The sequence below is a fragment of the Mandrillus leucophaeus genome, unplaced genomic scaffold, assembly GCF_000951045.1.
Source record: "Mandrillus leucophaeus isolate KB7577 unplaced genomic scaffold, Mleu.le_1.0 Scaffold582, whole genome shotgun sequence".
Taxonomy (NCBI): Eukaryota; Metazoa; Chordata; class Mammalia; order Primates; family Cercopithecidae; genus Mandrillus; species Mandrillus leucophaeus.
In genome coordinates, this window is record NW_012106275.1 from 1,508,430 (window position 1) to 1,522,394 (window position 13,965).

Genomic DNA, 13,965 nt, shown 5'->3' on the forward strand with positions numbered 1-13,965 from the left:
AAAAAAAAAAAAAAAAAAAAAAATAGAGTTAAACCTTCCTCCTACATGTTTATGACAACCAGCATGCAGAAGAACAACAAAACGGGCTTCCTAGTTTATCTAGGTTTCAGTTTTCTGTACCAGCATCTATTACTCCATCCTCATATTCCCAGAAAGGAGGAAATTACGACACCTTAAATGTGATACATCATATTTGGTCAATCAGGGGTGAAATTTTAAAATCACTCACTCGGGTTGCCCAAACCCCTCTCTAGGTGAGAGTTGTGACTGAACAGGCATCAGTACCACCAGCTCTAGAATCTGCCCTGTTCTATCTTTTGAAATAAATGAAAAAAGAATTCTAAGACTTGGGTCATAGAAGTTAACGATGGTGTCTTGACTGGGAGAAACGTGTAGCCCAAGGGTCTACTCATGACAAAATGGCTTTCTAGTCAAGTTTAAGACCTGGTAAAATAGGAAGTTGAAATAAACCTCAGCCCTTTAATAGTTAAGACCTCAACAAATAAACAGTGGTTTAGTGGCATGGCAACCTGCCCCCTCTCAATCTGTACCATGCTTCAGATAATTTGAGATGTCTATTTTGAGTGACCCTCCAGTACATGTGATTCTAGGTAAGTATTGGTGCTATTCTATATCAGCATTTTCTTGCTGACAGAGTTAGAGGAGCTGGCATAACCCTTCCAATAAAGTCCTAGCAAGGTAGGGTTCCTGAGCCTCTCTGTAAATCCCAGCAAGCTCTCCAAACCCCCAGTTACTGACATTTCTGTAAAGCTGAAAAACATTCATGCTTCTGGACAGCACCGCTGTAGAACTGCTCTGACAAATTGGATATTTTTCTGAATACTACCACTGCCATTTCAAAGACAGCCGTAAACACATGCTGTATTTCTTAAAGTATCTTTGTAAATATAACATAGAAACTTCAGGGCTCAGCCTGGAAAATAAGCATTTTCCTACATGTCAAGAACAAACTGAAGGTCTTGGCTGAACAACACTTGCATATTACGCCTGTTAACTTTCCAATTTCAAGAGAAAGAGCCCAAGGGTCTACTCAAAACATGATTAGTGGAAAACAGCGTTTTCTTATAGGAAAGAAACAACAAAAGGAAAAGGAAAAGTTGTTTCACATGAAAATATTCTGGATACTTATTTTTCAAAAGTTGCTCCTAAAGTTTTACAAGTGAAGTACTAAATATCAAATTCATATTTTGGAACGAAAGAACACAAGCAATATAGTTCACACATTCTTCAGAGTAGCAACCAAGCCCCTAGGGAACCCTAAAAGGGAGTTATGATTTCTTCAATGTTGCAGAAGTAAAAAGTTTTCATGAGGAACAAAACAGGGGCGATGCTTAGTGTTAAACCTGATCCTCTGCTAAGCATATAGGACTCCAAAGAGCTGACGAATGCCCATCACATGGTCCACCATAATGCTTTTGCCCAGGAACTTCGGGATGAGAATTCAATGCGCAACTTGCCCCCATTTTTTTTTGTTGTTGTTAAAGAGGCGTATCTGATGAAGAAGGAAATCAGATTAGATTCACTCTTCACCAAAAAACAGAGCAACTCAATGGTGACAATTTCGATTTTCCCCCATGGGGCTGAATTTTCCATTGCCTTTAAAAATGCTCAGACTTTCTGTTCCCATATCAGCAGAAAAAGGCAAATCCCTTCATCAACCTAGTAGTATAAATGGCCACTTAGGCAATGAGAGACTAAGAAAACAGTCTTCCTTTCGATTTTACACATGAATAGATGATGAGAATTAGCTTAAATGACCTTAAAGGCAAGATGAAAGAATCTCCTTGAGAGCTGTATCCTCTTTGGAAGCAAAGTATTGTTTCGCCCCAAGCCCATCTCGCTCACTTAACAAACCATTTGACTTAATTTGCCACATATGCTTGTATTTTGGAATTTAAAAAAATCAATGTACACATTTTAAGTCATTATTAATGATTATTATGTAACAGGAAACCAATGGTTTCATGGATCCTCTTCCTGAATATACCTAAATGAACCTATAGATGACAGGCAGCCCCCCAAAACATCAAGCTTTAGGTTTCTGTTTGTTTACAAAAGGGTTACTCCACAGATAGGCCACTTAGCTGTGTGCATACTACCTTCTTGGAAGATTTATTTGGAAATTTTCCAATTCAGTAAAAGAGCCTCCCCCAGAAACCTAACTGAGAGCGAATGGCATGGGCTGTCAAGCTCTATGGGAGACAGTGGGCATGCCTTTTGAGAACCCATGTTTTAACCCAAAATAGAGAGCTATTGGCCTGGACACCCAAAAGAATAGATGATATTTGTCCATCCCACAATACAACTCACATACAGAAAATGCCTGGGGAAGCTAATTCCTGTTGTCCGAGAGGGGCAAGGAGCTCCCACATCGATTGCTGGCCACCTGCCCTTTCCCCCAGATGTGTTGCTTATCTTTTCCTTAACAAGCCTGCTACTTTGAGAAAGAAATATCACTGTAAACCATATCACACACAGCTGCATCCTGCATGGCACAGAGAAAAGTCTGCATTTTGGATTTCTGAAACGGTATCACAGAGCAAACAGTCATTGACGTCACTGGTTCTACAGTGTAAATGAACTTCTTGTATTATCTAATTGGGCACAGTGGGCCTCAGGCAATTATTGCATCTTACAGTGCTTTAATAATTGCCAGCTAGCCCCATGGGATAGGGGGACCTGCATTCTATATTGATATGCAAATAACACCCTTGATGTGATGGCATCCACATATTTCTACTATTTCTTAATAATAATAACAAAAAAACACTAGATACAAAACCCACAAATAATCTGGCAATAGCGAGAACTTGAAACATCCCCATCTTCACCTTGCTTGACGTGTGTGTGTGTGTGTGTGTGTGTTCAAGTCTAATGGGTAGGTAAAAAAATAGCATAGCCAAAGCTAACTCTTAAAAAATTCAAGAGAGCTATCTATCCAATATGGATATCCATACCCAGAGCTCCTCGTATCCTCTGTAGCAGTGCTTTTCCTTGTGGGGATCTGGTTGCAAGGCAGATCTGACTTGGTGGGTCTGGGGTGGGGCCCAAGACTCTGCATTTCCAACAGCTCCCAGGTGGTGCTGTTGGTTCGAGGCCTTTCTCTGAGCATCAAGGGGAAACCCCAGTGGGTCTGGGAGGGTGTTTGCACGTGGGACCCAGCTGTGGGTGGTGGGCTCCGTCTGGTACTTACCCTGCATCTGACTCTGAGGCTGAGGGTTAAAGGCAGTGGAGTGGTTCAGGGAGGCACGAGGGTTGGGCGTGGGGGCTGGGTGGTGTGGGCTGACCCTCATGGCTGTGCGCCGCAGCTGCTCCAGTTCACTGAGCCGCTCGGAAAAGGACAAGCTCCCGGGCTTGGTCTGATCATCTAGTTTCTGCCGATGTCCTATTGTGGGGAGCAGGGAAGGGAGGGGATGGGAAGAGGGAAGGGAGGCAGGGAAGGAGGGAGGGAAGAGATCAGAAACAGTATTGTGGATTTCCTAAAATTGGGGCTTTTCTTGTCTTTCCCCTCTCTCCCCTCACCCCAACATAGACTTGGTAGAGATTTGCCCATTGGGCTAGCCGCCAGTGGGAATTTGGGGCCACTGTCCTCTCAGCAGAACGGGCCCCCTTTCACTGCCCTGGCCACAGAGTGCTCCCCCAGTCTGGGCTTCAGCACCCTCCCCAACCCTCTACACCCACTTCCAACGGGCACAACTCAGTGGGATACGGAACTTGGTGGTGGTGGTGATGATGCCGGGAGGAAAAGAGGTGCATTAATTGTTGGTACATGGCCACATGCCAGGGGCTATGCTATGGCAGCCAGGAAAGGTGGCCTCCCAGGGGCATCAGAACGGCTGTTCCTTACTGCAAACCCAACCACCGACTGGCTTTAGAGGCGGCAAAGTGGGCCCTGCAGCTTATTGGCAGGGCTCCGTCCAAGAGGAAACGAGGCGTGGCTGCAAACCCCCAGCCCCTGCGGAGGTCAGATTTCCAGGCACATGCAGGGCATCCTCAGCCCCTCAGCCCCTCAGCCCCTCTCCCTTTCCCTCTCCTCACAGGCTTTTCACAAGCATTCCTTCTTCCCCAAAGCCGACTCCCCTGTGTACCCTTAAGAAGGAGTTGACAGGAAGGCCTTGCCTGTGTCTTGTCCAATATTCCCAGCAGAATAGGCCCCCTGGAGCCCAGGGGTAGCTGCGGCCTATCTGGTGAGCTTCCCCAGGGGGCTCAGGACGGGTGGGATGGGATGGTGGGCCCCTCAGTGTCTATACAGATAACAAGTGTCCTCATCATGCTCTTCACCAAAACAACTGTCACCAGGAAGCGGCAAGCAGAGGCCACTCACAGGGGACTGGGGCCTATGGTTTTCTCAAAATGTCCTTAAACCAGAGCCAGTCCTGTCAAGCACAGCTGAGGCTCCAAGGCAGGGAGGCAGCCACAGGAGGCCTGGGCCATTCATTTCTCTGTTAAAAACAATGGCCTGCTGCTTCCTCAGCCTTATGGTTCCAATAAAGAGTCCTCGATCAATTGCACAACCCCTGTTCCCTATTGTCAAGTGTCCCCAAAGCCAGACTGAGAAGCAGCCTGCCCGCTGCCCCCATAAAGTGCTCTTTCACGTGCCCTGACCCAATCCTAGACTAGAAAGAGGCTCCCTTGATTCCACTCCCACAGCCTGGGGTAAGAGCAGACCACGAGAAGTGCACTGTAGTCCAGCTCCCGATGGCTACGATTATAAAATTAAATGGTATAACTTGCATTATGGCTGTAAATCTCCATGGCTGGCCATTTCTTCCTGCTGCCAGGCCCCTTGGCACAGTTGACACTGTCTCAAATTCCAGACCAGAAAAAAAGGGCCCACTATATTGCAGTGATTTTATCATTAACGAGACCTGTTTGGCTCCAAAATGAGGAAAAATACTTAAGCATAATATTTGCGTAGTTCAAATGCAACGCCCCCTCCTGTCATGTGTCACCAAGGCAAATCTGGACTCTGATTCAGCGCTCCAGCCCACAACAGGGGACTTGAACGCAAACAGCCTGAGTCACGCAGGTCAGCACACATGTGGGAGGCCTGTTCTCGGCTGAGTATTTTAAGCACCGGCTTTGTGGATGAAAGGCCATGGGGCCAGGTCTTGGAGCAACTCCCATCATCCCTTTCCCTCAGAAGTATGAAAATGTCTTTTTTCTAGAACGCCCTGTGTTGGTCAGTCATGGTGTGACTCAGTGCCTCTGGATGAAGCCTGCCTTAGCTCCTCCCTCCTCTTATCTCTGCCATAGATCCTTGGCTTCCTGATGATCAAACTGAAGAATCTGCAGTTTTCTTGCAGAAAAACAAACAGTTCCAATGGAACAACCATTCAAAACATAATAACTCAGCCCTTTAACCTCCTACCACAATCTAATGCCTGGCGTTACGAGTTAGGGGAAAGAAGAAGGCAGGACAAATGGTTGTGGAGAGCTGTCTGCCTCAGAAATAATGCCAGTCGGCAAAGGCTGCTGGCAGGTTTTGTGTTCATTTCAAAACTTCACATTCCTCGGGCACTTAGTGGCATTTTTGAAGAACACTGTTTCAAGGACAGGGGAGTGATGTGAGCGAGGTCATTCTGAATACACAGCACTTGACGTGGTCGAGTCCACAATCAGCCTTGGAAGAAAGGCTCTTGCCAGTTGTGTCTCTCTTAGCCAGCAAGCGTGGGGACCTGTGCCACGGAGACACCCAACAGGAATCATCATTTCAGGTAAGCCAGTCCTGTGGTCAGGCACAACGTGAGGTTTTTTGGTTTGTTTCTTTGTTTTTTGTTTTAATTAGTCCCCCTCATTACCATAAACTAAGAAATGAGAGCTTTAACTTGTGAGCAATTTCTATACCAGCTGATACCTGCCAAAATTGTAGTCATTTATAGAGATTAACTGATGACTGTCTGCTTTAGCAGAAGTGTTCAGGCATAACTCCCGGAGAAAACAATTCTTCAGTCTAAGCTGTTTTCTAAGCCCTGGGAGTCTCAGGGCTGAGTTTAATGCTGGAGGATTGGGGAAGAGCCCACTCTACTCTCCCCACGTGTGTTCCTGGGAGTAAGTAGGAACATTATTGCCTTAGTAGGGGGTCTTGACCCTCAGGGTCACAGTGGTGCTGGAGAGCTGTAACACCAAGGCACAGGGGAAATGAGAAGCATTATCATATTCAAGGTGTGGTTCGGATGCACTTACAAGCTAGATCAAAGGAACATCTAATTCTTACTTTCTGAAACCATCAGACCTCATGTGCCAGATAGCAATATTTTGCGTGAAATATAGGAACTTCCGATATGAACTTTCCAGCTGGGGAAAATGAATACTTTATGTCTTCAGTTTCCTGTATCTGTGTTCAATTAAAAGGCTCATTTGCCCCCTGAATTAGAAATAGAGGACTATGGAAAATGTCTACTATCCAATTCACTTTTCTTCTTTTTCACTGAGTACTGGGCTTTAGAGGGCAGCAGGGACTTCAACCCTGGGTCAAGCCCTTGGGTAGAACCGGGATGCAGCTCTGAACACCTGCATGCTGGCAGCTTGGCTTCTTCAGCATGTTTGAAGTCAACTGTGAATGTTTACAGGACGGTGCTTAAAGTAGTGGGCATGTCAGGATTTCACACTGGGACATCTTAATCTTAAGCAGAGTTGAAAAGCGTCCTAAATTCTTCTATTACCATTTTCTCATTTTTGAAAAAAAGAAAAGTACTTGGTTGGAATTTTACTATGTATGCAGAGTCATAAAAATCCAAAAAAGGTGAAAAAGTATATGTAATACAAATAAGTCAATGCCATTTGCTAAATTTTACTTCATTCCAAAGGCATTTCTGTTGTTTTTGGGGTTGGCTGCTCACTAGGGCAGCCTTAAATGTTATATTTTGTGACGGATAGTGAGACCAGCTTTCACTTTTCTGCTGTACAAACTAAACTGAGCAGGTATGGATATCTCATTGATAACTGAGCTGCCTTTTTAAAGACACCATTGTGATCTGTGGCTGTAAGTAACAGAAATATAATATATGATCTTCCATTAAAGAAACTAGATAAGGCTAAATTGTCACCATTTCTTGGAAATTTGTGGTTAGAGAGAATAAAGAATTTTCTGGCAGTCAACTACATATTAGTCTACGTTTCTGATAGGGGTTTACTAGTTTTCCTGATAGATTCTCAGCAGAAAAATGGGGAAGGTATATACTCAGAAGACTGTCATGATGCGCCATTGAGCCAAATCTATGCAAAAGCATAATACAAAAAAGATATATATATATATATCGTATATACACGTATAAAATTGTGGTTCTTCTAAAAGCATATAAGAATTTTATATAGTCAATTTTGAAAGGACATCTGTATTTCAGGAGATGTTGGCTAGTCAATGGGATACTCCCTGCATGAATCTGGACATAAAAATATGGGGTTTTCTTTCCTTGATTTGTTACTGTTTTATGACAATGGAAAAGAAATCAATGTGTGTAGAGAACAGCTTACTTTTCCTGGTATCAGAGTCTAACCTTTAGGTTGCGGGGTCATTAGGATTTCAAAGTGACAGTACTGAATGTGACCCTTCCTGAAGCCCCTTGCAGGTGGTGAAATAAATCTCCCTAATTGCAAACCTAACCATCTGCTGGCTAATTTAATGTTGGGAAATATTGTTCAATATTATATATCACATGTATATTATATATACTATATGTATAGTATATATAATATATAAAATATACTATATGTATAGTATATATAATATATAAAATATACTATATGTATAGTATATATAATATAAACTATATGATGGTATATAGAATGTCAATATGCATTCTAATAATTATATATGCATGCTTATATATCGTCTAGGGCTACATAACTATGGGCAGCCTCACTTTCCCCTGCCCCAATTTCTTCTCATATCGTTAAGCTAAGACACCACCACAAGGCTGGAGTACTTCAGAACTGGAGAAGGGCCAGAGAAATCAGCCTTGGTTTTTAACTGATGTGTGGGAAGTGAGGTTCAGAGAGGTTATGTCATTTGCCCAATCTCACAAAGTCAGTTACGGGAAGACGGCAGGTCTGAAAACACACCCATCTCAACACCCACAGATACACACACTCGGGATGTACACTCAGTGCACCTAGAAATTCAACACCCATGGACACACACACTCGGGATGTGCTCTCAGTGCACCTAGAAATACACATTTCTGTGAACTCAGAGCGAACAGAGTGGAGAAGTGCACAATGCTACATGGTTTTAGATCTCAGAGACACGAAAGCCCCTGAACGTTTGCATTCTGCCTCGACCGTCTCACTTCCGCTCCCAGTGTGTGTGTAGAATCAGAAGACAGCCCCAGCCACACTGTGACCTGCAGGCTGTGAGGCTGTTTCACCTGCTTGAGCGGGCAATGGAATTACCTGGGCATTCTAGCTTGGGAGGTTGGTCTGGGGTGAAGGGCCTGAGAATTTGGAGTCCTAATAAGGTCCAGGTGATGCTGAGGCTGCCGATACAGGGAGCACACTGGGAATACCTGCATGGAAGGGAGAGCTCCCCCTGGTACTCAGGCTTCCACTGTGCATTACTACTTCCCTTCTCCTACCGGCTTCTGATGTGCTGTGTGCTGGGGAAAAACACATGAACTAAACATGCCTGAACTGTGTTTAGACTGTGTTCACGAGCAATGACTGACGGCCTCCTTTTGGTGATAACTATTTGGCCGTCTTTTCATTTTTTTAACTCTTCAGTACACACAGAGCAGCTGAAAATGCCCAAACTCTGCCCTGCAGATAGGCAGGTGTGTGACTGTCTGTCTCCCACAATAACTGGGCACATTCTGTTCCAGTCAGACCGATTATCACGACAGCCTCAAATCTGAGAACCCCAAATTCTCAAGCAGGAAGTAACTTCTGCTGTGCCATCTGTGGAAAGGCTTTGGGGAATGGCGGGGAAGGGTTACATGGAACCTTTATTCCGTTCCACAAATGCAGCAGCTAAGTTCTCTGAGTGCCCACAGGAGCGGGTGTCAATGCAGATGCCACAATCCTCCTCCCCTCTAGAGAAACAACATGGTCCCAGGGAAATGTGAATGCTCGTGTAGGCATTAAGAATTCTGCATTCTAAATCTGCTTTTCGACCAAACTTTGCTGTGGACAAGAACAAGTCTCTTTGTCACTGAGGCTCCATATCTGGAAGCCTGGAATTAAGAGACTATGAGGATTACTCCAAGGGACTGTAAAAGCATCCACAGCAATTACATCTGCTGCGATTATCTACTCAGCTGGTTCTTGTCGGATGGCTCTAAGCACGGTCTTTCTTGAACAACGTCGAATGAGGTTACGACTTTCAAAGTTTTCCCTTTGTCTTTTTTCAGGCAGACACCTGGCCTCCGGAAGCCAGTGCCAAGTCTAACTGTCAGGTTGGTCTCAGAGCTCTGTCTTGATCCCCACCAGGTCGCCCAGCCTGGGATTCCACCTGGCCTGCTCTACCTCTCCATGTGCTGGGGGTCAGCAGCTTTGCACGAGGTGTCCTAAGAATTCACTCTCCCTCTGCCTCCAGCTGTTTCATCAATGACCCTTTGGACAGTTAGTTATAGGTGACCTTGGGCTTTAGTATTCAAAGGTGCTCTCCTCTCTCCCTTAAGCCTTCACAGAGCCTTTCATGCTACCCTGCTGACTGGGACGTTCCATTCTGCTTTCACCCCTCCCCCTCTAGCATCCCAAGGCTGAGTCCAGAGGGAGTGGGACATTAAACCCACCTTAAAATTTGCTAGGAAGTTGTCAGAGGCTGCACCTGGGAAGAAAGCCACTCTGCGGACCACTCATCCAAGCTCTCACTTCCCAGCTTCTTGTCTGGGTTGGAAAACAATGATACGTTCACCCTGAATGCCCACCTTTTCCATCAGTGGCAGGAGGCACATACGTCCTAGGTGAGTACCCGTCACCCACTCCGCCCACACTCCCTGTGCAGGCCCCCGTTGCTCCAGCTCGTGCCCCTACGCCTCCTAGAGGTGGAGGAATCCTGGCAAGTCCCCTAGGATGCCTCCACTTCCTAGGAATTCCTTCTACTCCCTCAGGGATTTCTAGAGGGGTTCTGCTTTAGCCCCAGAGAATCACCAGCAGGAATAGCAGAGCCTTTGGCTGGGAAGAGCTTTTGTACTCTTGTGGGTGGTAACAGGAAAGCAAGCACCCACTGGGTCCACCTGTGCACGAGGCTTCCCTACTCTGGGCCTTCCCAAACCATGGTCCGACAGTGGCCTCTCAGGTGACGTAAAGTACAGGTTTCTGAGGTCAGGCGGCATTTTCTTAAGCCTGCTTTCTAAGGCAAATGCCCCCTACTTGAAACTAGAAGGCAGATGGGTTGAGCTCCCCTCTTTGCTCTGGCAGCAGTGGCCCCCTTGCCCTTGCTCCCTCGTCACTCCCCTGGGGCCTTTGCACTGACTGTTTACGCTGCTCAGGAAGCTCTTCCCTGAGATTCCTGTGGACGTGGACCTGACCCCTCCCACCCTTCAAGTATTTGCTAAAATGTTTCCTGGAGATCCCCTTTTAAGTTGCAGACTGTGCCCCATCCAGCCAATCCCTAGCCCTTTGGCTTAGGTTTTCTCCGTAGCATGTGTTAATGTTACCCAGGGTCTATCTGCACCCACGGGACTGTAAGGTCTGTAAGGACAGGGATTTTGTATTTTTTCTGCACAGCCATGTCTCTCCAACACCTACAAAACCATCTGGAGCCTAGTAGGCTCACTACTATTGGCTGAATGAATGAATGAATGAGTACTCAGGTCCTTCATGATTGGTGCCGTCCAATCACCCTCCACTAGGTTGTAGGAAAGTAGAAATCATTTCAGGTGAAGGAAGTTGTAATTAAAGTTTTCAGCTGAAATGTAACTACAGAAAAACTTCTTGTTGAGAAAAAATATAATACCATAACTGAGCATAGTTTCATGGAGAATTGTCTCATTAGAAGTTAAATCAGTCCGGGCGTGGTGGCTCATCCCAGTACTTTGGGAGGCCGATGCAAGCGGGTCACTTGAGGTCAGGAGTTCAAGACCAGCCTGGCCAACATCGTGAAACCCCATCTGCACTAAAAATATAAAAAAATTAGCCAGACATGTTGGCCTGCACCTGTAGTCCCAGTTACTTGGGAGACTGAGGCAGGAGAATCTCTTGAACCCAGGAAGTAGAGGCTGTAGTAAGCCAAGATCACTCCACTGCACTCCAGACTGGGTGACAGAGGGAGATTCCATCTCCAAAAAAAAAGGCCGGGCGCAGTGGCTCGCGCCTGTAATCCCAGCACTTTGGGAGGCCGAGGCGGGTAGATCACGAGGTCGGGAGATTGAGACCATCCTGGCTAATACCGTGAAACCCTGTATCTACTAAAAAAAAATACAGAAAAATTAGCTGGGTGTGGTGGCAGGCACCTGTAGTCCCAGCTACTCAGGAGGCTGAGGCAGGGGAATGGCGTGAACCCAGGAGGTGGAGCTTGCAGTGAGCCGAGATTGTGCCACTGTGCTCTGGCCTGGGCAACAGAGTTAGACTCCGTCTCAAAAAAACAAAACAAAACAAATTCAGTCAGGAAAACTCATTTATTTTCATAGTAAAAAATCAAAAACAATGGGTCAAAGGTTCTTTTGCTGAGTTGAGAGTGGCATCCTGACATAGGCAAAGTGTACCAGCTTCTCCTGTTTCTTTGTAGTGAGTACCCTCTCTCACACACACACACACAGAGACATACAAAAACACACATGGCACACTCATGCACACACACACACACACAGACATGCATGCACAAACATACACACAGACACAGACATACACATAAACACATATAGATGCGGCCGGGCGTGGTGGCTCACGACTGTAATCCCAGCACTTTGGGCCGAGGCAGGCAGATCATGAGGTCAGGAGCTCGAGACCAGCCTGGCCAATATGGTGAGACCCTGTCTCTACTGCAAAAAATGCAAAAAGTAGCTGGGCATGGTGGCGCGCGCCTGTAGTCTCAGTTACTTGGGTGGCTGAGGCAGAAGAATTGCTACAACAGAGGAGGCAGATGTTGCGGTGAGCCAAGATTGCGCCACTGCACTCCAGCCTGGGCGACAGAGTGAGACTCTGTCTCAAAAAACAAAACAAAACAAAAATATAGATACACATGGACACACACATATATACACACATCCAGACACACATAGACACAAACACATAAACACAGACATGCATGTAAACACATACAGACACACACACAGATACTTGGACACACACAGACATAAAACACACATGGGGATACACACATATAAATACACACAGACACACATGTACACATGTCACATAGTCACATATATTAATACATGCACAGACACACATACACATACAGACACAAACCAGGATAGACACATATACACAGACACACACACACATATACATATATCACACAGGGACACGCATGCATATATACACAGGCAGATATACAGACATGGGGACACACACATACAAACATACACACATACTGACATGCACACATATACACATAATACATATACATCCATCACACATCCATACATCCACTCACACACACACACCGTTCCGTGATTGCCCTCAGGACATGGGCCAAGACAAGTGTAGCAAGCAACAGCCAATGGAGAGAAAAGGCTGGCCAAGGCCAAGGCAAGATCAGCAACCAACACAGCTTCAAGCCAGAGACGCACACGGGCCTGCCCCTCCCCATCCTCCCTGCACCATGCGCCCAAGACTCATGGGACAAAAACCCAGACAAAACTGTGTTCCCTGAGTCCAGGGCTCATTGCCATGAGCAGTGGAGTTTTTCGCCCACTCACATGAGCTCTTGGAGACTTGGGCCTCTCCTAAAAGCAGAGCACTCAAAATCTAAATCTGCATCCCCGGTCGCCAGGGCTCACTATCCATTTCTGTCTCGTGACTAAGGAGGTAACTTGAGCTCAGGGCAGAGAAGCCGCCTGCTGGCTTTTGCTCTTGACCAGAGGTAGCCCTCGTGAGGGAAGTGGAGGCAGCTTCCTAAAAGGGGTGCAGACAGCTCCCAAGTTCAAGGTTTTTCTTCTTCTACCAGCCTATAATCCCAACTATTAGCAACCCTCCCTAGGTTAAGGTCTTATCTCAAGGAAACCTCCAGTTACAGTGTAACTGAAGAGTAACCAGACGGTGGTAACCACCAGGGACATGGATTTGTTGATCAGAGTAGCTCCTGCCCAGGGACAGACTCTAAGAGAAGGCGACTTGCAGAAGGGAAAGAAAGTGTTGGCGGTGGGTGGCACACTATGGAGAGATGAGCACTGACTCACAGAACGCTGCCTGGAGCTTCTAACCTGGCTTTGGAGCTCAGGCATCAGCAGGGCTATCCCTGGGGTGGACAGGCAAGACCTGGGGGCCAGGAGAAGATCTCGGAGGTGCACACACACTGCCTGCGTGAGCATGTCACCAGCACTGCGGCTCTCCACACTGGCCTCCTAACCTCCCTGCAGGAATCTCAGTTCCCCTCCTGCAGCAGCAGATCTCATGCATAATTGACAGACACTGAGCATGTTCGGACAGGGCAGAGGTAAATGCAGGGCCCTTCCAAGGTTGGGTGATGCCTCCATAAATGCTGGACAAATGAATGAATGAGTGAGTCAACGAATGAATGAGTGAGCCCCTTTCCTTGACTAGATTTATTCTGGAATGCTTACCCAGCAGTGTGGAGGATGATCTCTCCTCTGTACTTCTAAAAAGAGGGAAGGAAATTCCCTCCTGTTTCTAAGCCTTGCCCGCTGGGCCTCAGGGACTTTCCCAACAGCAGGGGAACAGCATCTGACTCTGACCCTCTCTCCTGTCACAGACGCCAACTGAAGTTCTAGGCTGGCCTGGCAAAGCCCTTGCCAGGGCACCCTGGCCACTCACAGCTCCTGAGTACTCACTAGTACAAAAGCCAACAGCAGCTAGTTGTCGAACGCAGGCCCTCCCTCA

The 13,965-nt window shown here is 46.4% G+C and overlaps 1 protein-coding gene across 4 annotated transcripts in view; it reads right to left on the minus strand.

The window, feature by feature from the left end:
- Positions 1 to 13,965, minus strand: part of RUNX1 (runt-related transcription factor 1) — a 280,164-nt gene that overhangs the window by 43,779 nt on the left and 222,420 nt on the right. For all 4 annotated transcript variants that reach the window (XM_011999141.1, XM_011999143.1, XM_011999142.1 and 1 more), the window contains one exon: positions 3,215 to 3,406. In XM_011999141.1, the coding sequence (XP_011854531.1) occupies positions 3,215 to 3,406 (192 nt within the window). The remainder of the gene's footprint in view (positions 1 to 3,214; positions 3,407 to 13,965) is intronic.